Source organism: Salmo trutta, unplaced genomic scaffold (assembly GCF_901001165.1).
Source record: "Salmo trutta unplaced genomic scaffold, fSalTru1.1, whole genome shotgun sequence".
Classification (NCBI taxonomy): Eukaryota; Metazoa; Chordata; class Actinopteri; order Salmoniformes; family Salmonidae; genus Salmo; species Salmo trutta.
In genome coordinates this window covers 59,048-82,621 of record NW_021823319.1, presented here as the reverse complement: position 1 = coordinate 82,621, position 23,574 = coordinate 59,048, and the positions used below count along the sequence as shown (strand labels likewise).

General features: G+C 44.7%; 2 protein-coding genes across 4 annotated transcripts in view; both read left to right on the top strand.

Moving 5' to 3' along the window:
- LOC115190105 (alpha-actinin-2) lies at positions 1–4,018 on the top strand (the record flags this gene model as incomplete). The annotated part of the gene is given in 3 exon segments (XM_029748581.1): positions 1–66; positions 2,323–2,481; positions 3,353–4,018. Coding segments are annotated over 3 exon segments (384 nt in total), but the record flags the coding sequence as incomplete, so codon positions are not given.
- Positions 4,019–7,695: 3,677 nt separating this feature from the next.
- LOC115190130 (methionine synthase) overlaps positions 7,696–23,574 on the top strand; it is a 63,269-nt gene continuing 47,390 nt past the window's right edge. For 2 of the 3 annotated variants that reach the window (XM_029748622.1, XM_029748624.1), the window contains exons 1-8: positions 7,696–7,886; positions 9,131–9,351; positions 9,928–10,017; positions 11,604–11,673; positions 11,808–11,900; positions 14,943–15,049; positions 15,179–15,238; positions 16,733–16,827. In XM_029748622.1, coding sequence (XP_029604482.1) covers positions 7,730–7,886; positions 9,131–9,351; positions 9,928–10,017; positions 11,604–11,673; positions 11,808–11,900; positions 14,943–15,049; positions 15,179–15,238; positions 16,733–16,827 — 893 coding nt within the window. In that variant the 5' untranslated portion in view covers positions 7,696–7,729. Of the gene's footprint in view, positions 7,887–9,130; positions 9,352–9,468; positions 9,538–9,927; positions 10,018–11,603; positions 11,674–11,807; positions 11,901–14,942; positions 15,050–15,178; positions 15,239–16,732; positions 16,828–23,574 lie in introns of those variants that run through there. The other variant, XM_029748623.1, reaches the window with a different exon arrangement.

Below are 23,574 nucleotides of genomic sequence, written 5' to 3'. Positions count from 1 at the left end.
AAGAAGAAAGGAGGCATGGAGACAGATGACTTCAGAGCCTGTCTGATCTCCATGGGCTATGATCTGGTAAATACATAGAATGAGCTGTCATAGGACTGTCATAAGACTGCAACAAGAGCGCCACAAAAATGTCCTCACCTTAAATCTTTAAAAGCGACAAAATTTTTTTAAATCAGAATGATCAATATTATCTGTCAGTGTATTTAAAATGTCCAGGAATCAGTGTGAAACTGTTAATCCAGGTCCAAAATGACCTCCAGATATGATGAGTATTGGTGTTAGCGGTATTTCTATTCCAGGGTAGCAGCACACATAGCTGGTATGGCCAGCTGGTAGTGTCACTCAGTGGCTGGTGTGACTCAAACTGTTCACTATATAGTGCACTACTGTTGACCTGGGCTCATAGGGCAGACACAGGGCTCTGGTTAAAAGGTAGTGTGCACTATATAGGGAATAGGCTGCCATTTGGGATGCAGCCGCTGTGTCAACGGGGGACAGAGAGAGAGAGAGAGAGAGAGAGAGAGAACAGATGGCTGTTGTTCAACATGTCTAGGTCTGTTAGACAGACACACAGATATTAATGGTAGATTGACCTCCAGTCATTAATGGTAGATTCACCTGCAGTCATTAATGGTAGATTCACCCCCAGTCATTAATGGTAGATTCACCCCCAGTCATTAATGGTAGATTCACCCCCAGTCATTAATGGTAGATTCACCCCCAGTCATTAATGGTAGATTCACCCCCAGTCATTAATGGCAGATTCACCTGCAGTCATTAATGGCAGATTCACCCCCAGTCATTAATGGTAGATTCACCTGCAGTCATTAATGGTAGATTCACCTGCAGTCATTAATGGTAGATTCACCTGCAGTCATTAATGGTAGATTCACCTGCAGTCATTAATGGTAGATTCACCTCCAGTCACTGATACTGTAGATAATGGTACCACACCATGTCTCTCTCTGTCTGTTCCCCAAGCCATCACAATGACACCACACACAGGGAATTCCATGATGTAGACTAAGGACTTACATTTTAAATGTAACCTTTATTTGAACGAGGCAAGTCGGTTAAGAACAAATTCTTATTTACAATGACGGCCAAACCCGGACGACGCCGGGCCAATTGTGCGCCTCCCTATGGGACTCCCAATCACAGCCGGATGTGATACAGCCTGGTTTCGAACCAGGGACTGTAGTGACGCCTCTTGCAGTGAGATGCAGTGCCTTAGACCGCTGCGCCACTCGGGAGGTGTATTATTAGGTTGGTCACAAGGCCTTTGTCCTGTTACATTTAGAACATCCCCCTGGTCTCTCTCTGCAGTGTACAGATAACAGGCTGGTGCTTGGTACATCCCCCTGGTCTCTCTCTGCAGTGTACAGATAACAGGCTGGTGCTTGGTACATCCCCCTGGTCTCTCTCTGCAGTGTTCAGATAACAGGCTGGTGCTTGGTACATCCCCCTGGTCTCTCTCTGCAGTGTACAGATAACAGGCTGGTGCTTGGTACATCCCCCTGGTCTCTCTCTGCAGTGTTCAGATAACAGGCTGGTGCTTGGTACATCCCCCTGGTCTCTCTCTGCAGTGTACAGATAACAGGCGGCCCAAATGGTACCCTATTACCCATATACTACCCTAGTTTTGACCAGAAGACATAGGGCTCATAGGGTCCATAGGGCCCTGGTCAAAAGTAGGGCACTATAAAGGGAATAGGGTGCCATTTGGGACGCAAATTGGCCACTGCTGATCCCTACTCTGATGTGCTAATCAAACATAACCCTTAACCGGGTAGGACATGAGTAATGTATCAAACATAACCCTTTACCAGGTAGGACATGAGTAATGTATCAAACATAACCCTTTACCAGGTAGGACATGAGTAATGTATCAAACATAACCCTTTACCAGGTAGGACATGAGTAATGTATCAAACATCATAACCCTTTACCAGGTAGGACATGAGTAATGTATCAAACATAACCCTTTACCAGGTAGGACATGAGTAATGTATCAAACATAACCCTTTACCAGGTAGGACATGAGTAATGTATCAAACATAACCCTTTACCAGGTAGGACATGAGTAATGTATCAAACATAACCCTTTACCAGGTAGGACATGAGTAGCACAGCTGTCTTATCTGTCTGTTATTCTCATCCTGATTGACTCAATGTTAGCCTGGGTCCAGATCTGTTTATTTTGTCACCTGACAATGACCGTATGTATTGGCAAGACAGCACAAACAGATCTGGGTCCTGGCTTTAATCAATGTGGCTGCTGTAATGGAGTAGCCTGGTCATACTATGCTCTGTGATTTGTAGGGAGAGTCTGAGTTTGCCCGCATCATGTCTCTCGTGGATCCCAACGGGTCCAACAAGGTGACCTTCCAGTCCTTCGTTGACTTCATGACTAGAGAGACGTCCGATTCAGACACCTCAGAGCAGGTCCTCGCCTCCTTCAAGATCCTGGCTGCTGATAAGGTGGGAAGTGATGGTTCTGTCTCTGTCTCTTTCACTTGCTTTCTCTCTCTCTGTCTCTCTCTCTCGCTTCCTCTGTCTCTCTCACTCGCTTCCTCTCTGTCTCTCTCTCTCGCTTCCTCTCTGTCTCTCTCACTCGCTTCCTCTCTGTCTCTCTCACTCGCTTCCTCTCTGTCTCTCTCACTCGCTTCCTCTCTGTCTCTCTCACTCGCTTCCTCTCTGTCTCTCTCTCTCGCTTCCTCTCTGTCTCTCTCACTCGCTTCCTCTCTGTCTCTCTCTCGCTTCCTCTCTGTCTCTCTCTCGCTTCCTCTCTGTCTCTCTCACTCGCTTCCTCTCTGTCTCTCTCTCTCGCTTCCTCTCTGTCTCTCTCACTCGCTTCCTCTCTGTCTCTCTCACTCGCTTCCTCTCTGTCTCTCTCACTCGCTTCCTCTCTGTCTCTCTCACTCGCTTCCTCTCTGTCTCTCTCTCTCGCTTCCTCTCTGTCTCTCTCACTCGCTTCCTCTCTGTCTCTCTCTCTCGCTTCCTCTCTGTCTCTCTCTCTCGCTTCCTCTCTGTCTCTCTCTCACTCGCTTCCTCTCTGTCTCTCTCTCTCTCGCTTCCTCTCTGTCTCTCTCACTCGCTTCCTCTCTGTCTCTCTCTCTCTCGCTTCCTCTCTGTCTCTCTCACTCGCTTCCTCTCTGTCTCTGTCTGTCTCTTTCACTTGCTTTCTCTTTCACGCCTTGCTTTATCTGTCTCGGGCATGCTTACTCTCTCTCTCTCGAGCACGTTCTCTCTCTCTCTCTAGTCAAGTCATGTCACAATGTATTTAAAGTTTATTTTACAATGTCATCTCAAATGTGGTAACTAATGTCACTCTGTTGTATCCTTTCCATAGCCCTTCATCCTGATGGAGGAGCTGCGTAGAGAGTTGCCCCCAGAACAGGCAGAGTACTGTATCGCCAGGATGCCCCTCTACAATGGACCTGATGGGGTCCCAGGGGCCCTGGACTACACTGCCTTCTCCACTGCCCTCTATGGGGAGAGTGACCTTTAGCTTCACACACCAGAAATGCACCCTGACCTTGTATCAGTCTCTCTCCCACTTTGTTCCATACCATTTACATCTAAATGGATCAATATTTTGACCGGTACTAAAGGGAGTTATGTTTGAGAAATACAAAGCATTTTAAAGCTGTTTCATGAGTATATGATTTCTAAAGAGTAGGGAGAAATATTTATTTCAAAGAACTGAGCAGGATTCATTCACTAGATAAAAAAAAAAAAAGATGACTCAGTAAATGTGAAATTACATGTGATTCACATAAAAGTAACTTACACATAAAAAGTAACTTACACATAAAAAGTAACTTACACATAAAAAGTAACTTACACATAAAAAGTAACTTACACATAAAAGTAACTTACACATAAAAAGTAACTTACACATAAAAGTAACTTACACATAAAAAGTTACACATAAAAAGTAACTTACATAAAAAGTAACTTACACATAAAAAGTAACTTACACATAAAAAGTAACTTACATAAAAAGTAACTTACACATAAGAAGCGCTACTGATCTGCTCATCTGTTCAGTGCCTAAAATGAATGAAAAAGGACCCAGTATACTAGCCTGGTCCCAGATCTGATCTCACCTAGCCTGGTCCCAGATCTGATCTCACTAGCCTGGTCCCAGATCTGATCTCACCTAGCCTGGTCCCTGATCTGATCTCACTAGCCTGGTCCCAGATCTGATCTCACCTAGTCTGGTCCCAGATCTGATCTCACCTAGCCTGGCCCCAGATCTGATCTCACCTAGCCTGGTCCCTGATCTGATCTCACCTAGCCTGGTCCCAGATCTGATCTCACTAGCCTGGTCCCAGATCTGATCTCTCTAGCCTGGTCCCAGATCTGATCTCACCTAGTCTGGTCCCAGATCTGATCTCTCTAGCCTGGTCCCAGATCTGATCTGACCTAGCCTGGTCCCAGATCTGATCTCACCTAGTCTGGTCCCAGATCTGATCTCACCTAGCCTGGTCCCAGATCTGATCTCACCTAGCCTGGCCCCAGATCTGATCTCACCTAGCCTGGTCCCAGATCTGATCTCACCTAGCCTGGTCCCAGATCTGATCTCACCTAGTCTGGTCCCAGATCTGATCTCACTAGCCTGGTCCCAGATCTGATCTCACCTAGCCTGGTCCCAGATCTGATCTCACCTAGCCTGGTCCCAGATCTGATCTCACCTAGCCTGGTCCCAGATCTTATCTCACCTAGCCTGGTCCCAGATCTGATCTCACTAGCCTGGTCCCAGATCTGATCTCACCTAGCCTGGTCCCAGATCTGATCTCACCTAGCCTGGTCCCAGATCTGATCTCACCTAGCCTGGTCCCAGATCTGATCTCACCTAGCCTGGTCCCAGATCTGATCTCACCTAGCCTGGTCCCAGATCTAATTTCACCTAGCCTGGTCCCAGATCTGATCTCACCTAGCCTGGTCCCAGATCTGATCTCACCTAGCCTGGTCCCAGATCTAATTTCACCTAGCCTGGTCCCAGATCTGATCTCACCTAGCCTGGTCCCAGATCTGATCTCACCTAGCCTGGTCCCAGATCTGATCTCACCTAGCCTGGTCCCAGATCTGATCTCACCTAGCCTGGTCCTAGATCTGATCTCACTAGCCTGGTCCCAGATCTGATCTCACTAGCCTGGTGTCAGATCTGATCTCACCTAGTCTGGTCCCAGATCTGATTTCTCTAGCCTGGTCCCAGATCTGATCTCACCTAGCCTGGTCCCAGATCTGATCTCACCTAGCCTGGTCCCAGATCTGATCTCACCTAGTCTGGTCCCAGATCTGATCTCACCTAGCCTGGTCCCAGATCTGATCTCACCTAGCCTGGCCCCAGATCTGATCTCACTAGCCTGGTCCCAGATCTGATCTCACCTAGCCTGGTCCCAGATCTGATCTCACCTAGTCTGGTCCCAGATCTGATCTCACTAGCCTGGTCCCAGATCTGATCTCACCTAGCCTGGTCCCAGATCTGATCTCACCTAGCCTGGTCCCAGATCTGATCTCACCTAGCCTGGTCCCAGATCTGATCTCACCTAGCCTGGTCCCAGATCTGATCTCACCTAGCCTGGTCCCAGATCTGATCTCACCTAGCCTGGGTCCCAGATCTGATCTCACCTAGCCTGGTCTAGGTCCCAGATCTGATCTCACCTAGCATTGGTCCCAGATCTAATTTCACCTAGCCTGTCCCAGATCTGATCTCACCTAGCCTCGGGTCCCCAGATCTGATCTCACCTAGCCTGGTCCCAGATCTAATTTCACCTAGCCTGGTCCCAGATCTGATCTCACCTAGCCTGGTCCCAGATCTGATCTCACCTAGCCTGGTCCCAGATCTGATCTCACCTAGCCTGGTCTCAGATCTGATCTCACCTAGCCTGGTCCTAGATCTGATCTCACTAGCCTGGTCCCAGATCTGATCTCACCTAGCCTGGTGTCAGATCTGATCTCACCTAGTCTGGTCCCAGATCTGATTTCTCTAGCCTGGTCCCAGATCTGATCTCACCTAGTCTGGTCCCAGATCTGATCTCACCTAGTCTGGTCCCAGATCTGATCTCACCTAGTCACTAGCCTGGTCCCAGATCTGATCTCACATAGCCTGGTCCCAGATCTGATCTCACCTAGTCTGGTCCCAGATCTGATCTCACCTAGCCTGGTGTCAGATCTGATCTCACCTAGCCTGGTGTCAGATCTGATCTCACCTAGCCTGGTGTCAGATCTGATCTCACTATGCCAGAAACAAAATAATGTAACTGTAAAATAACTGTCTGTCTGGGTAAAACTACAATCTTAGTCCCCTCAGCCGCCGGTGTGGAGTCTGAAGTTATGAAGACTTAAGGCAGACGAGCAGAAAATAAACTCCTTGATTAAAACGTTAACGTTGTTTTTCTTCTGTTTTGCTGAATGTTCTGAATATCCTAGTGATACCTGTCGATTACAGCACGATACAGGCAGATGGACTTTTTGATTCTTTTAGGACGTTCCCCCCCCCCCCCCCTCAGACTTTACTTTCTAGGCTTTGTTGAGACTTTGTCAAGTTATGTAAGAAAATAAACATCAATGGAAGTCAATACATTTTCAGACATGATTTTTAAACGCCTTATTACATAAAAGGCTTTGGAATCTGTGTCAAACCAACTTTCCCTTTCAGAGAGGGAACAGGAACCTGTTCCAAAAACTTCATAAATAACAAGGTTGTCATAGTCCGTGTATGTAGGTGGCAGGGAAGTCAGGCGCAAGAGAAAACTGAGTGGTTCAAAATGGAATATTTATTTCCAAAACCAACGTAGAAAAAGAATCCGGGTAAACCAATAACCCGTCGCACACCGATACAGAAACAACACGTATATAACAAACAAACAAATCACCGACAGAGAAATGAGGGGAATCAGAGGGTTAAATACACAACATATAATTACTGGGATATGAAACAGGTGTGTAAAGAGACCAGACAAAACCAATGGAAAATGAAAAACGGATCAATGGTGGCTAGAAGGCCGGTGACGTCGATCGCCGAACACCACCCGAACAAGGAGGGGCATCGACTTCAGTAGAAGTCGTGACAAAGGTTGCCAACAAACAACGCATAACATGTTGTATAGCGGCAGAGTAAGAAAGACACCTGGTAGGGAGTGGGCAATTTTGTTAAATTTTTCACTCACTACGTTTATTCAGAAAAATGTCTGTCCTCACCCAGGTAGCCTGGGGACAAACATTAAGAATAAGCTACGCGGTGAGATGATGCCTATTCGGTAGCTAGTTATCTAAGTGAATAGATCATGCTACGTTGTATGCGTTTGTTGGCAATCCTTGTTATTTACAAAGTTTTTTTTTTTTGGTACAGATTGCTGTTGGAACGTAACACAAATTATTACCACCACCTATTCCTACCCCCCAGCCTTCTCTGTGGCTCAGTTGGTAGAGCATGGTATTTGCAACGCCAGGGTTGTGGGTTCGATTCCCATGGGGGGGCCAGTACAAAAAAAAATAAAAAAATGTATGAAATGTATGCATTCACTACTGTAAGTCGCTCTGGATAAGAGCGTCTGCTAAATGACTAAAATGTAAATGTACAACATGGTAAATCAGTCAGCTACACTCTCATATGATATCGTAGTCATTATTCTCCTTGATGGACTTGAACGTTGCATAAATCAAACCCGCGCATGCGTGGTTTAGCGGCTCCTCCACTCCAGACGGAGGGTGATTTATGGGCGTTGAGTTGACAAGCAGCCGCCGGCGAGGATCAGTGTTGGTTGCTCTAGTCAGGCATTTTTTTTGGTTTGTTCCTTTGCAGTTAAAACAACCAAAAGAAGAAGAATTACAAGCCATGGCTCCTACAATATATGAGAGTTTAACAAGAAAAGGTAAACTGTTGCAACTTCCTGGTTTAGTATTTAGCTAGATATGTGAGCTGGTTGCCTAGCAGCTGTCAACGACTGGCTAGATAGTTGAAGTTGGTTAGCTAGCTAGCTAGCTAGCTGTATATCTACGGGAATTTATGGTCGACATTTATTCATCCAGTTACCCTAAATGTCAAACGTTTTTTATTTATTCATTCATATAGATAGATAGATAGATAGATAGATAGATAGATAGATAGATAGATAGATAGCGAGCTAGTCAACATGTGCTAGCTACATGTTCCACTGCCTGGTAGAGTAACGTTAGCAAAACACGGGCAAAGAGAGAGATAGTTAGCAGGGAACATTCCGTTCTCATTTTAAAGTTTGGGTCACGAAACGGGATGGACCTACAAGGCATTTATCCAACAGAAACTCTGGTGTTATTTACAAAAGCCGGAGTTTCTGAATTTGTAAAATATAAACTCTCGTTTTAGTTGCAAAAAACGTGTAACTACTGTTTTACCATTGGACAAAATTCATGTAAGTCTTTATCCCCGTTCCGTTTGTTTCCATTTAAGAAAGGTTTTCTAACTGAATCCGCGTAATGAATAAACCCCAGCTGGTCTGACACGTGTAAACCACTTCCCTGTAAACAAGCGAGTTAACTCACATTTTAGCTCGGGTCAATCCCCCTCCACAGAAATATTATCTAATATACATACAGTACCAGTCAAAAGTTTGGACACACCTACTCATTCCAGGGTTTCCAGGTCATTCTTTATTTTTTAACTATTTTCTACATTGTAGAATAATAGTGAAGACATCAAAACTATGAAATAACACATATGGAATCATGTAGTAACCAAAAAAAAGTGATAAAACAAATCAAAATATATTTTATATTTGAGATTATTTAAAGTAGCCACCCTTTGTCTTAATGACAGCTTGGTCATTCTCTCAACCAGCTTATATAACCATATTAACATGTAATATGTAAACTGCAGAGCTTCACTAGAGGCTGAGCTGTTAGGCAAGAGGATCATGATACTAGATGGAGGGATGGGAACATATTTAACATGTCATAACCATATTAACATGTAACATGTTAACTGCGTAGCTCAGGTAGTGGCCCTAGCAGACCTTCCCTAGAGGCTGAGCTCAGGGAGCTGTCAGGGAAGAGGATCGTGATACTAGATGGAGGGATGGGAACATATTTAACATGTCATAACCATATTAACATGTAACATGTTAACTGCGTACCTCAGGTAGTGGCCCTAGCAGACCTTCCCTAGAGGCTGAGCTCAGGGAGCTGTTAGAGAAGAGGATAATGATACTAGATGGAGGGATGGGCACCATGATCCAGGAGAGGCGATTGGAGGAGGAGCACTTCAGGGGGGAGGAGTTTAAAGACCACACCCACAGCCTGAAGGGCAACAACGACCTGCTGAGCATCACACAGAGTGATGTCATCTACAACATACACAAGGTACGGTGATGTCATCTATAACATGCACAAGGTATGGTGATGTCATCTATAACATGCACAAGGTACGGTGATGTCACCTACAATATACACAAGGTACGGTGATGTCACCTACAATATACACAAGGTACGGTGATGTCACCTACAATATACACAAGGTACGGTGATGTCACCTACAACATACACAAGGTGCGGTGATGTCACCTACAACATACACAAGGTACGATGATGTCACCTACAACATACACAAGGTGCGGTCAGTGGGTTAAAGAGTGGTTCACGTTATCCAGGACAGCAACACACCTGAGATGTAAAAGTTAGGCTGTCATCAATGCACCTGTCTGTTACGCCTTAGTTATAATTAACCTGCACCTAGAATTGGTTGATCTGTTATTGAGATGTATTTCCGGTCTTTTTGTGTTTGTTGTGTGTGTGTGTGTGTGTGTGTGTGTGTGTGTGTGAGAGAGAGACAGAGAGAGACAGACAGAGACAGAGAGACGATGAGATGACCCCTTTTGTTTGGTGAAACCCTGTTGTGTGAATAAGCATTGACGTTCCTCTTCTCGTGTTTGTTTCTAGGAATACCTGCTGGCCGGGGCAGACATCATTGAGACCAACACTTTCAGTAGCACCTGTATCGCCCAAGCCGACTACGGACTGGAACATTTGGTAAGAGAACGGGTCAGTGGGTGGTCTGTAGAATAACACTCAGATTACGTTTCAGATTACCAATCAGAAGCTGTTATCACATCAGATTACCAATCAGAAGCTGTTATCAGATCACCAATCAGAAGCTGTTATCGCATCAGATTACCAATCAGAAGCTGTTATCACATCAGATCACCAATCAGAAGCTGTTATCGCTTCAGATTACCAATCAGAAGCTGTTATCAGATGACCAATCAGAAGCTGTTATCGCATCAGATCACCAATCAGAAGCTGTTATCAGATCACCAATCAGAAGCTGTTATCAGATCACCAATCAGAAGCTGTTATCAGATCACCAATCAGAAGCTGTTATCAGATCACCAATCAGAAGCTGTTATCAGATCACCAATCAGAAGCTGTTATCAGATCACCAATCAGAAGCTGTTATCACCTCAGATTACCAATCAGAAGCTGTTATCACATCATCACATCACCAATCAGAAGCTGTTATCACCTCAGATTACCAATCAGAAGCTGCTATCACATCAGATCACCAATCAGAAGCTGCTATCACATCATCAGATCACCAATCAGAAGCTGTTATCACATCATCAGATCACATGTAGTCAGTCAGGGATGGGTTCCTAAAGGTGACTTGACACAATAAATGTCTCACTCACTCATTCAGGTTGTTTTGACTCTCTGATGTTTCCCCAGGCTTATCGTATGAACAAGGTATCAGCGGAGGGTTGTTTTGACTCTCTGATGTTTTCCCAGGCTTATCGTATGAACAAGGTATCAGCGGAGGGTTGTTTTGACTCTCTGATGTTTTCCCAGGCTTATCGTATGAACAAGGTATCAGCGGAGGGTTGTTTTGACTCTCTGATGTTTTCCCAGGCTTATCGTATGAACAAGGTATCAGCAGAGGGTTGTTTTGACTCTGATGTTTTCCCAGGCTTATCGTATGAACAAGGTATCAGCGGAGGGTTGTTTTGACTCTCTGATGTTTTCCCAGGCTTATCGTATGAACAAGGTATCAGCGGAGGGTTGTTTTGACTCTGATGTTTTCCCAGGCTTATCGTATGAACAAGGTATCAGCAGAGGGTTGTTTTGACTGATGTTTTCCCAGGCTTATCGTATGAACAAGGTATCAGCGGAGGGTTGTTTTGACTCACTGTTGTTTTCCCAGGCTTATCGTATGAACAAGGTATCAGCGGAGGGTTGTTTTGACTCTGATGTTTTCCCAGGCTTATCTTATGAACAAGGTATCAGCAGAGGGTTGTTTTGACTCTCTGATGTTTTCCCAGGCTTATCGTATGAACAAGGTATCAGCGGAGGGTTGTTTTGACTCTCTGATGTTTCCCCAGGCTTATCGTATGAACAAGGTATCAGCGGAGGGTTGTTTTGACTCTCTGATGTTTTCCCAGGCTTATCGTATGAACAAGGTATCAGCGGAGGGTTGTTTTGACTCTCTGATGTTTTCCCAGGCTTATCGTATGAACAAGGTATCAGCGGAGGGTTGTTTTGACTCTCTGATGTTTCCCCAGGCTTATCGTATGAACAAGGTATCAGCGGAGGGTTGTTTTGACTCTCTGATGTTTTCCCAGGCTTATCGTATGAACAAGGTATCAGCGGAAATAGCCAGGAAAGCAGCAGATGACATCACCAACCAGACAGGTCAGCTGATAAACATTAAAGTATCGTCATTGGAGGAAAAAAAAAACTATTTGACATTGACAACATTGTATGTAATAGATGTGTATTTCCGTGTTTGTAACTCACAAATGTTTTTTTGTTTTTTTTATTACCAGGTTGTAAGAGATACGTGGCGGGCGCCGTGGGCCCCACCAATAAAACCCTGTCTGTGTCTCCCTCCGTGGAAAGACCAGACTTCAGGAACGTCAGTAAGAGATACAGCGTGTTGTTTTAGCACCTCTCTTCTTCCTTCTCTTTCTACTGATGGCACTGCGAAGTGGCAGATCGGCAGGTGTTTTCAGAGCCCTACAGTGGTGAAATGTCACTACGGACCTACACTATATAGCTGTCTTAACTGTTACCCTGTCAGGGTCTATAAGGCCTCTCAGACCTACACTATATAGCTGTCTTAACTGTTACCCTGTCAGGGTCTATAAGGCCTCTCAGACCTACACTATATAGCTGTCTTAACTGTTACCCTATCAGGGTCTATAAGGCCTCTCAGACCTGTAACTGTTACCCTATCAGGGTCTATAAGGCCTCTCAGACCTGTAGCTGTTACCCTATCAGGGTCTATAAGGCCTCAGACCTACACTATGTAGCTGTTACCCTATCAGGGTCTATAAGGCCTCAGACCTACACTATGTAGCTGTTACCCTATCAGGGTCTATAAGGCCTCAGACCTACACTATGTAGCTGTTACCCTATCAGGGTCTATAAGGCCTCAGACCTACACTATGTAGCTGTTACCCTATCAGGGTCTATAAGGCCTCTCAGACCTACACTATGTAGCTGTTACCCTATCAGGGTCTATAAAGGCCTCAGACCTGTAACTTTTACCCTATCAGGGTCTATAAGGCCTCAGACCTACACTATGTAGCTGTTACCCTATCAGGGTCTATAAGGCCTCAGACCTACACTATGTAGCTGTTACCCTATCAGGGTCTATAAGGCCTCAGACCTACACTATGTAGCTGTTACCCTATCAGGGTCTATAAAGGCCTCAGACCTACACTATGTAGCTGTTACCCTATCAGGGTCTATAAGGCCTCAGACCTACACTATGAAGCTGTTACCCTATCAGGGTCTATAAGGCCTCTCAGACCTACACTATGTAGCTGTTACCCTATCAGGGTCTATAAGGCCTCAGACCTACACTATGTAGCTGTTACCCTATCAGGGTCTATAAGGCCTCTCAGACCTGTAACTGTTACCCTATCAGGGTCTATAAGGCCTCTCAGACCTACACTATGTAGCTGTTACCCTATCAGGGTCTATAAAGGCCTCTCAGACCTGTAACTGTTACCCTATCAGGGTCTATAAGGCCTCAGACCTACACTATGTAGCTGTTACCCTATCAGGGTCTATAAGGCCTCAGACCTACACTATGTAAGCTGTTACCCTATCAGGGTCTATAAGGCCTCTCAGACTACACTATGTAGCTGTTACCCCTATCAGGGTCTATAAGGCCTCTCAGACCTACACTATGTAGCTGTTACCCTATCAGGGTCTATAAGGCCTCTCAGACCTACACTATGTAGCTGTTACCCTATCAGGGTCTATAAGGCCTCTCAGACCTACACTATGTAACTGTTACCCTATCAGGGTCTATAAGGCCTCTCAGACCTACACTATGTAGCTGTTACCCTATCAGGGTCTATAAGGCCTCTCAGACCTACACTATGTAGCTGTTACCCTATCAGGGTCTATAAGGCCTCTCAGACCTACACTATGTAGCTGTTACCCTATCAGGGTCTATAAGGCGGCTCAGACCTACACTATGTAGCTGTTACCCTATCAGGGTCTATAAGGCCTCTCAGACCTACACTATGTAGCTGTTACCCTATCAGGGTCTATAAGGGCCTCTCAGACCTACACTATGTAGCTGTTACTCTATCAGGGTCTATAAGGCCTCAGACCTACACTATGTAGCTGTTACCCTATCAGGGTCTATAAGGCCTCAGACCTACACTATGTAGCTGTTACCCTATCAGGGTCTATAAGGCCTCTCAGACCTACACTATGTAGCTGTTACCCTATCAGGGTCTATAAGGCCTCAGACCTACACTATGTAGCTGTACCCTATCAGGGTCTATAAGGCCTCTCAGACCTACACTATGTAGCTGTTACCCTATCAGGGTCTATAAAGGCCTCTCAGACCTACACTATGTAGCTGTTACCCTATCAGGGTCTATAAAGGCCTCTCAGACCTACACTATGTAGCTGTTACCCTATCAGGGTCTATAAGGCCTCTCAGACCTACACTATGTAGCTGTTACCCTATCAGGGTCTATAAGGCCTCAGACCTACACTATGTAGCTGTTACCCTATCAGGGTCTATAAGGCCTCTCAGACCTACACTATGTAGCTGTTACCCTATCAGGGTCTATAAGGCCTCAGACCTACACTATGTAGCTGTTACCCTATCAGGGTCTATAAGGCCTCAGACCTACACTATGTAGCTGTTACCCTATCAGGGTCTATAAGCCTCAGACCTAACTATGAAGCTGTTACCCTATCAGGGTCTATAAGGCCTCTCAGACCTACACTATGTAGCTGTTACCCTATCAGGGTCTATAAGGCCTCAGACCTACACTATGTAGCTGTTACCCTATCAGGGTCTATAAAGGCCTCTCAGACCTACACTATGTAGCTGTTACCCTATCAGGGTCTATAAGGCCTCTCAGACCTGTAACTGTTACCCTATCAGGGTCTATAAGGCCTCTCAGACCTACACTATGTAGCTGTTACCCTATCAGGGTCTATAAGGCCTCAGACCTACACTATGTAGCTGTTACCCTATCAGGGTCTATAAGGCCTCTCAGACCTACACTATGTAGCTGTTACCCTATCAGGGTCTATAAGGCCTCAGACCTACACTATGTAGCTGTTACCCTATCAGGGTCTATAAGGCCTCTCAGACCTACACTATGTAGCTGTTACCCTATCAGGGTCTATAAGGCCTCAGACCTACACTATGTAGCTGTTACCCTATCAGGGTCTATAAGGCCTCAGACCTGTAGCTGTTACCCTATCAGGGTCTATAAAGGCCTCTCAGACCTACACTATGTAGCTGTTACCCTATCAGGGTATATAAGGCCTCAGACCTACACTATGTAGCTGTTACCCTATCAGGGTCTATAAGGCCTCTCAGGTGACTCTTGATAAACCATTGGTAACCTCCAGAGGTGTCAGTATTATCTCTGATGGTGCTACGGTGCTGAGTTGTCCTGTATCTTCCCCCCTCTCAGCCTTTGATGAGCTGGCTGAGGCCTACACTGAGCAGGTTCGGGGTCTGTTGGATGGAGGGGCAGATATTATCATGGTGGAGACCATCTTTGACACGGCCAACGCCAAGGTAGACCTTCTTCACTCGCCGTCTTCATCACTGACAACAGTCATCTAGTTTCTATCAATAGGAGTCTGGTTTTACATACGATTCCATACTATTGATCATAATCAATGTATCGATTTTTATTTTTTATAGGCAGCACTGTTTGCTATCGACAAACTGTTTGAAGAGAGCTACGAACCGAGACCTATATTTGTAAGTATGAATTCTGTCTTTTGGCAGTATCTTGCCAGTATATTTCTTAGTTAAATTAACCAATAAAATGTTCAATCTCTCACTAGAGAAGAGATTATGTTCCTGTATTGTGCAGAGCTACTAGAATTGATTGAGTGATTGAGTGAAAACCAGTCAGTATCTGGTGTGACCACCGTTTGCCTCATACAGCGCGACACATCTCCTTCACATAGAGTTGATCAGGATGTTGATTGTGGCCTGTGGAATGTTGTCCCAGTCCTCTTCAATGGCTGTGCGAAGTTGCTGGATATTGGCGGGAACTGGGAACACGCTGTCATACACATCAATCCAGAGCATCCCAAACATGCTCAATTGGTAACATATCTGATGAGTATGCAGGCCAGGGAAGAACTGGGACATTTTTCAGCTTCTAGGAATTGTGTGAACATTTCTGGGATCTTTTATTTCAGCTCATGAAACATGGGACCAACACTTTACATGTTGCGTTTTATATATTTGTTCAGTATAGATTTGCATCATGCAGCCATTATCTTTTAGATCTCTAAGACATTCCCAGGTTTATAGGCCATGTCACAAAATAATGGATTTGATTGTGACGGTGTAGGCTATATTAAATTAATTTAATTCACTTTTTTCCCCCACAAAGGTGCTCATCAACAGCTTGTATGTGTGGAAGCCCAGAGACGCTAAACATGTTCGTTAAATAAAGGTCAATTACCGCGAGGCCGGCATTCATTTGCATGACAATTACCGGCTGACCAAATTGTATGACCGCCACAGTCCGAGACATGACTGGTCGTTCTCTCTCAGGACAGATTGATTGTGTTTCTAGATATCAGGCACCATCATGGACAGGAGTGGTCGTTCTCTCTCAGGACAGATTGATTGTGTTTCTAGATATCAGGCACCATCGTGGACAGGACTGGTCGTACTCTCTCAGGACAGATTGATTGTGTTTCTAGATATCAGGCACCATCGTGGATAGGACTGGTCATACTCTCTCAGGACAGATTGATTGTGTTTCTAGATATCAGGCACCATCGTGGATAGGACTGGTCGTACTCTCTCAAGACAGATTGATTGATTGTGTTTTTAGATATCAGGCACCATCGTGGATAGGACTGGTCATACTCTCTCAAGACAGATTGATTGTGTTTCTAGATATCAGGTACCATCGTGGATAGGACTGGGCATACTCTCTCAAGACAGATTGATTGTGTTTCTAGATATCAGGCACCATCGTAGACAGGACTGTTCGTACTCTCTCAGGATAGATTGATTGTGTTTCTAGATATCAGGCACCATCGTGGACAGGACTGGTCGTACTCTCTCAGGACAGATTGATTGATTGTGTTTCTAGATATCAGGCACCATCGTGGATAGGAGTGGTCGTACTCTCTCAGGACAGATTGATTGATTGTGTTTCTAGATATCAGGCACCATCGTGGATAGGACTGGTCGTACTCTCTCAGGACAGATTGATTGTGTTTCTAGATATCAGGCACCATCGTGGACAGGAGTGGTCGTACTCTCTCAGGACAGACAGGAGAGGCCTTCGTCATCAGTGTGTCCCATGCCAAACCCCTCTGGTGAGTCTCTGCATTCTGCTTCAGGACTTCAATACTACCTTGTTGTTGTTGTTGTTGACTTCCACATGTTTGTCCTCAAGTTTCTTGCTGTTTCATATTGAAATAAACTTCAAACTTCTGATATGCTGGAGAGATTAATGGAATCTACAACATCTGACCTCATCAGACTGGGCCTCAGTAGGCTGATATACAGTGTTACTGTGTATTATTCTGACCTCATCAGACTGGGCCTCAGTAGGCTGATATACAGTGTTACTGCTTTATTCTGACCTCATCAGACTGGGACTCAGTAGGCTGATATACAGTGTTACTGTGTATTATTCTGACCTCATCAGACTGGGCCTCAGTAGGCTGATATACAGTGTGTTACTGTGTATTATTCTGACCTCATCAGACTGGGCCTCAATAGGCTGATATACAGTGTTACTGTGTATTATTCTGACCTCATCAGACTGGGCCTCAGTAGGCTGATATACAGTGTTATTGTGTATTATTCTGACCTCATCAGACTGGGCCTCAGTAGGCTGATATACAGTGTTACTGTGTCTTATTCTGACCTCATCAGACTGGGCCTCAGTAGCATGATATACAGTGTTACTGTGTATTATTCTGACCTCATCAGACTGGGCCTCAGTAGCATGATATACAGTGTTACTGTGTATTATTCTGACCTCATCAGACTGGGCCTCAGTAGGCTGATATACAGTGTTACTGTGTATTATTCTGACCTCATCAGACTGGGCCTCAGTAGGCTGATATACAGTGTTACTGTGTATTATTCTGACCTCATCAGACTGGGCCTCAGTAGGCTGATATACAGTGTTACTGTCTTATTCTGACCTCATCAGACTGGGCCTCAGTAGGCTGATATACAGTGTTACTGTCTTATTCTGACCTCATCTGACTGGGCCTCAGTAGGCTGATATACAGTGTTACTGTGTATTATTCTGACCTCATCAGACTGGGCCTCAGTAGGCTGATATACAGTGTTACTGTGTATTATTCTGACCTCATCAGACTGGGCCTCAGTAGGCTGATATACAGTGTTACTGTCTTATTCTGACCTCATCAGACTGGGCCTCAGTAGGCTGATATACAGTGTTACTGTCTTATTCTGACCTCATCTGACTGGGCCTCAGTAGGCTGATATACAGTGTTACTGTGTATTATTCTGATCTCATCAGACTGGGCCTCAGTAGGCTGATATACAGTGTTACTGTGTATTATTCTGACCTCATCAGACTGGGCCTCAGTAGGCTGATATACAGTGTTACTGTGTCTTATTCTGACCTCATCAGACTGGGCCTCAGTAGGCTGATATACAGTGTTACTGTCTTATGCTGACCTCATCAGACTGGGCCTCAATAGGCTGATATACAGTGTTACTGCTTTATTCTGACCTCATCAGACTGGGCCTCAATAGGCTGATTTACAGTGTGTTACTGTGTATTATTCTGACCTCATCAGACTGGGCCTCAGTAGGCTGATATACAGTGTTACTGTCTTATTCTGACCTCAGCAAACTGGGCCTCAATAGGCTGATATACAGTGTTACTGTGTATTATTCTGACCTCATCAGACTGGGCCTCAGTAGGCTGATATACAGTGATACTATGTATTATTCTGACCTCATCAGACTGGGCCTCAGTAGGCTGATATACAGTGTTACTGTGTATTATTCTGACCTCATCAGACTGGGCCTCAGTAGGCTGATATACAGTGTTACTGTGTATTATTCTGACTTCATCAGACTGGGCCTCAGTAGGCTGATATACAGTGTTACTGTGTATTATTCTGACCTCATCAGTCTGGGCCTCAGTAGGCTGATATACAGTGTTACTGTGTATTATTCTGACCTCATCAGACTGGGCCTCAATAGGCTGATATACAGTGTGTTACTGTGTCTTATTCTGACCTCATCAAACTGGGCCTCAGTAGGCTGATATACAGTGTTACTGTGTATTATTCTGACCTCATCAGACTGGGCCTCAGTAGGCTGATATACAGTGTTAGTGTCTTATTCTGACCTCATCAGACTGGGCCTCAGTAGGCTGATATACAGTGCTACTGTGTATTATTCTGACCTCATCAGACTGGGCCTCAGTAGGCTGATATACAGTGTTACTGTGTATTATTCTGACCTCATCAGACTGGGCCTCAGTAGGCTGATATACAGTGTTAGTGTCTTATTCTGACCTCATCAGACTGGGCCTCAGTAGGCTGATATACAGTGTTACTGTGTATTATTCTGACCTCATCAGACTGGGCCTCAGTAGGCTGATATACAATGTTACTGCTTTATTCTGACCTCATCAGACTGGGCCTCAATAGGCTGATATACATTGTTACTGTGTATTATTCTGACCTCATCAGACTGGGCCTCAGTAGGCTGATATACAGTGTTACTGTGTATTATTCTGACCTCATCAGACTGGGCCTCAGTAGGCTGATATACAGTGTTACTGTGTATTATTCTGACCTCATCAGACTGGGCCTCAATAGGCTGATATACAGTGTGTTACTGTGTATTATTCTGACCTCATCAGACTGGGCCTCAGTAGGCTGATATACAGTGTTACTGTGTATTATTCTGACCTCATCAGACTGGGCCTCAGTAGGCTGATATACAGTGTTACTGTGTATTATTCTGACCTCATCAGACTGGGCCTCAGTTGGCTGATATACAGTGTTACTGTCTTATTCTGACCTCATCAGACTGGGCCTCAGTAGGCTGATATACAGTGTTACTGTCTTATTCTGACCTCATCTGACTGGGCCTCAGTAGGCTGATATACAGTGTTACTGTGTATTATTCTGACCTCATCAGACTGGGCCTCAGTAGGCTGATATACAGTGTTACTGTCTTATTCTGACCTCATCAGACTGGGCCTCAGTAGGCTGATATACAGTGTTACTGTCTTATTCTGACCTCATCTGACTGGGCCTCAGTAGGCTGATATACAGTGTTACTGTGTATTATTCTGACCTCATCTGACTGGGCCTCAATAGGCTGATATACAGTGTTACTGTGTATTATTCTGACCTCATCAGACTGGGCCTCAGTAGGCTGATATACAGTGTTACTGTGTATTATTCTGACCTCATCAGACTGGGCCTCAGTAGTCTGATATACAGTGTTACTGTGTCTTATTCTGACCTCATCAGACTGGGCCTCAGTAGGCTGATATACAGTGTTACTGTCTTATACTGACCTCATCAGACTGGGCCTCAATAGGCTGATATACAGTGTTACTGCTTTATTCTGACCTCATCAGACTGGGCCTCAATAGGCTGATTTACAGTGTGTTACTGTGTATTATTCTGACCTCATCAGACTGGGCCTCAGTAGGCTGATATACAGTGTTACTGTCTTATTCTGACCTCAGCAAACTGGGCCTCAATAGGCTGATATACAGTGTTACTGTGTATTATTCTGACCTCATCAGACTGGGCCTCAGTAGGCTGATATACAGTGATACTATGTATTATTCTGACCTCATCAGACTGGGCCTCAGTAGGCTGATATACAGTGTTACTGTGTATTATTCTGACCTCATCAGACTGGGCCTCAGTAGGCTGATATACAGTGTTACTGTGTATTATTCTGACTTCATCAGACTGGGCCTCAGTAGGCTGATATACAGTGTTACTGTGTATTATTCTGACCTCATCAGTCTGGGCCTCAGTAGGCTGATATACAGTGTTACTGTGTATTATTCTGACCTCATCAGACTGGGCCTCAATAGGCTGATATACAGTGTGTTACTGTGTCTTATTCTGACCTCATCAAACTGGGCCTCAGTAGGCTGATATACAGTGTTACTGTGTATTATTCTGACCTCATCAGACTGGGCCTCAGTAGGCTGATATACAGTGTTAGTGTCTTATTCTGACCTCATCAGACTGGGCCTCAGTAGGCTGATATACAATGTTACTGCTTTATTCTGACCTCATCAGACTGGGCCTCAATAGGCTGATATACATTGTTACTGTGTATTATTCTGACCTCATCAGACTGGGCCTCAGTAGGCTGATATACAGTGTTACTGTGTATTATTCTGACCTCATCAGACTGGGCCTCAGTAGGCTGATATACAGTGTTACTGTGTATTATTCTGACCTCATCAGACTGGGCCTCAATAGGCTGATATACAGTGTGTTACTGTGTATTATTCTGACCTCATCAGACTGGGCCTCAGTAGGCTGATATACAGTGTTACTGTGTATTATTCTGACCTCATCAGACTGGGCCTCAGTAGGCTGATATACAGTGTTACTGTGTATTATTCTGACCTCATCAGACTGGGCCTCAGTTGGCTGATATACAGTGTTACTGTCTTATTCTGACCTCATCAGACTGGGCCTCAGTAGGCTGATATACAGTGTTACTGTCTTATTCTGACCTCATCTGACTGGGCCTCAGTAGGCTGATATACAGTGTTACTGTGTATTATTCTGACCTCATCAGACTGGGCATCAGTAGGCTGATATACAATGTGTTACTGTGTATTATTCTGACCTCATCAGACTGGGCCTCAGTAGGCTGATATACAGTGTTACTGTGTATTATTCTGACCTCATCTGACTGGGCCTCAATAGGCTGATATACAGTGTTACTGTGTATTATTCTGACCTCATCAGACTGGGCCTCAGTAGGCTGATATACAGTGTTACTGCTTTATTCTGACCTCATCAGACTGGGCCTCAATAGGCTGATATACAGTGTGTTACTGTGTATTATTCTGACCTCATCAGACTGGGCCTCAGTAGGCTGATATACAGTGTTACTGTGTATTATTCTGACCTCATCAGACTGGGCCTCAGTAGGCTGATATACAGTGTTACTGTGTATTATTCTGACCTCATCAGACTGGGCCTCAGTTGGCTGATATACAGTGTTACTGTCTTATTCTGACCTCATCAGACTGGGCCTCAGTAGGCTGATATACAGTGTTACTGTGTATTATTCTGACCTCATCAGACTGGGCCTCAGTAGGCTGATATACAGTGATACTATGTATTATTCTGACCTCATCAGACTGGGCCTCAGTAGGCTGATATACAGTGTTACTGTGTATTATTCTGACCTCATCAGACTGGGCCTCAGTAGGCTGATATACAGTGTTACTGTGTATTATTCTGACTTCATCAGACTGGGCCTCAGTAGGCTGATATACAGTGTTACTGTGTATTATTCTGACCTCATCAGTCTGGGCCTCAGTAGGCTGATATACAGTGTTACTGTGTATTATTCTGACCTCATCAGACTGGGCCTCAATAGGCTGATATACAGTGTGTTACTGTGTCTTATTCTGACCTCATCAAACTGGGCCTCAGTAGGCTGATATACAGTGTTACTGTGTATTATTCTGACCTCATCAGACTGGGCCTCAGTAGGCTGATATACAGTGTTAGTGTCTTATTCTGACCTCATCAGACTGGGCCTCAGTAGGCTGATATACAATGTTACTGCTTTATTCTGACCTCATCAGACTGGGCCTCAATAGGCTGATATACATTGTTACTGTGTATTATTCTGACCTCATCAGACTGGGCCTCAGTAGGCTGATATACAGTGTTACTGTGTATTATTCTGACCTCATCAGACTGGGCCTCAGTAGGCTGATATACAGTGTTACTGTGTATTATTCTGACCTCATCAGACTGGGCCTCAATAGGCTGATATACAGTGTGTTACTGTGTATTATTCTGACCTCATCAGACTGGGCCTCAGTAGGCTGATATACAGTGTTACTGTGTATTATTCTGACCTCATCAGACTGGGCCTCAGTAGGCTGATATACAGTGTTACTGTGTATTATTCTGACCTCATCAGACTGGGCCTCAGTTGGCTGATATACAGTGTTACTGTCTTATTCTGACCTCATCAGACTGGGCCTCAGTAGGCTGATATACAGTGTTACTGTCTTATTCTGACCTCATCTGACTGGGCCTCAGTAGGCTGATATACAGTGTTACTGTGTATTATTCTGACCTCATCAGACTGGGCATCAGTAGGCTGATATACAATGTGTTACTGTGTATTATTCTGACCTCATCAGACTGGGCCTCAGTAGGCTGATATACAGTGTTACTGTGTATTATTCTGACCTCATCTGACTGGGCCTCAATAGGCTGATATACAGTGTTACTGTGTATTATTCTGACCTCATCAGACTGGGCCTCAGTAGGCTGATATACAGTGTTACTGCTTTATTCTGACCTCATCAGACTGGGCCTCAATAGGCTGATATACAGTGTGTTACTGTGTATTATTCTGACCTCATCAGACTGGGCCTCAGTAGGCTGATATACAGTGTTACTGTGTATTATTCTGACCTCATCAGACTGGGCCTCAGTAGGCTGATATACAGTGTTACTGTGTATTATTCTGACCTCATCAGACTGGGCCTCAGTTGGCTGATATACAGTGTTACTGTCTTATTCTGACCTCATCAGACTGGGCCTCAGTAGGCTGATATACAGTGTTACTGTCTTATTCTGACCTCATCTGACTGGGCCTCAGTAGGCTGATATACAGTGTTACTGTGTATTATTCTGACCTCATCAGACTGGGCATCAGTAGGCTGATATACAATGTGTTACTGTGTATTATTCTGACCTCATCAGACTGGGCCTCAGTAGGCTGATATACAGTGTTACTGTGTATTATTCTGACCTCATCTGACTGGGCCTCAATAGGCTGATATACAGTGTTACTGTGTATTATTCTGACCTCATCAGACT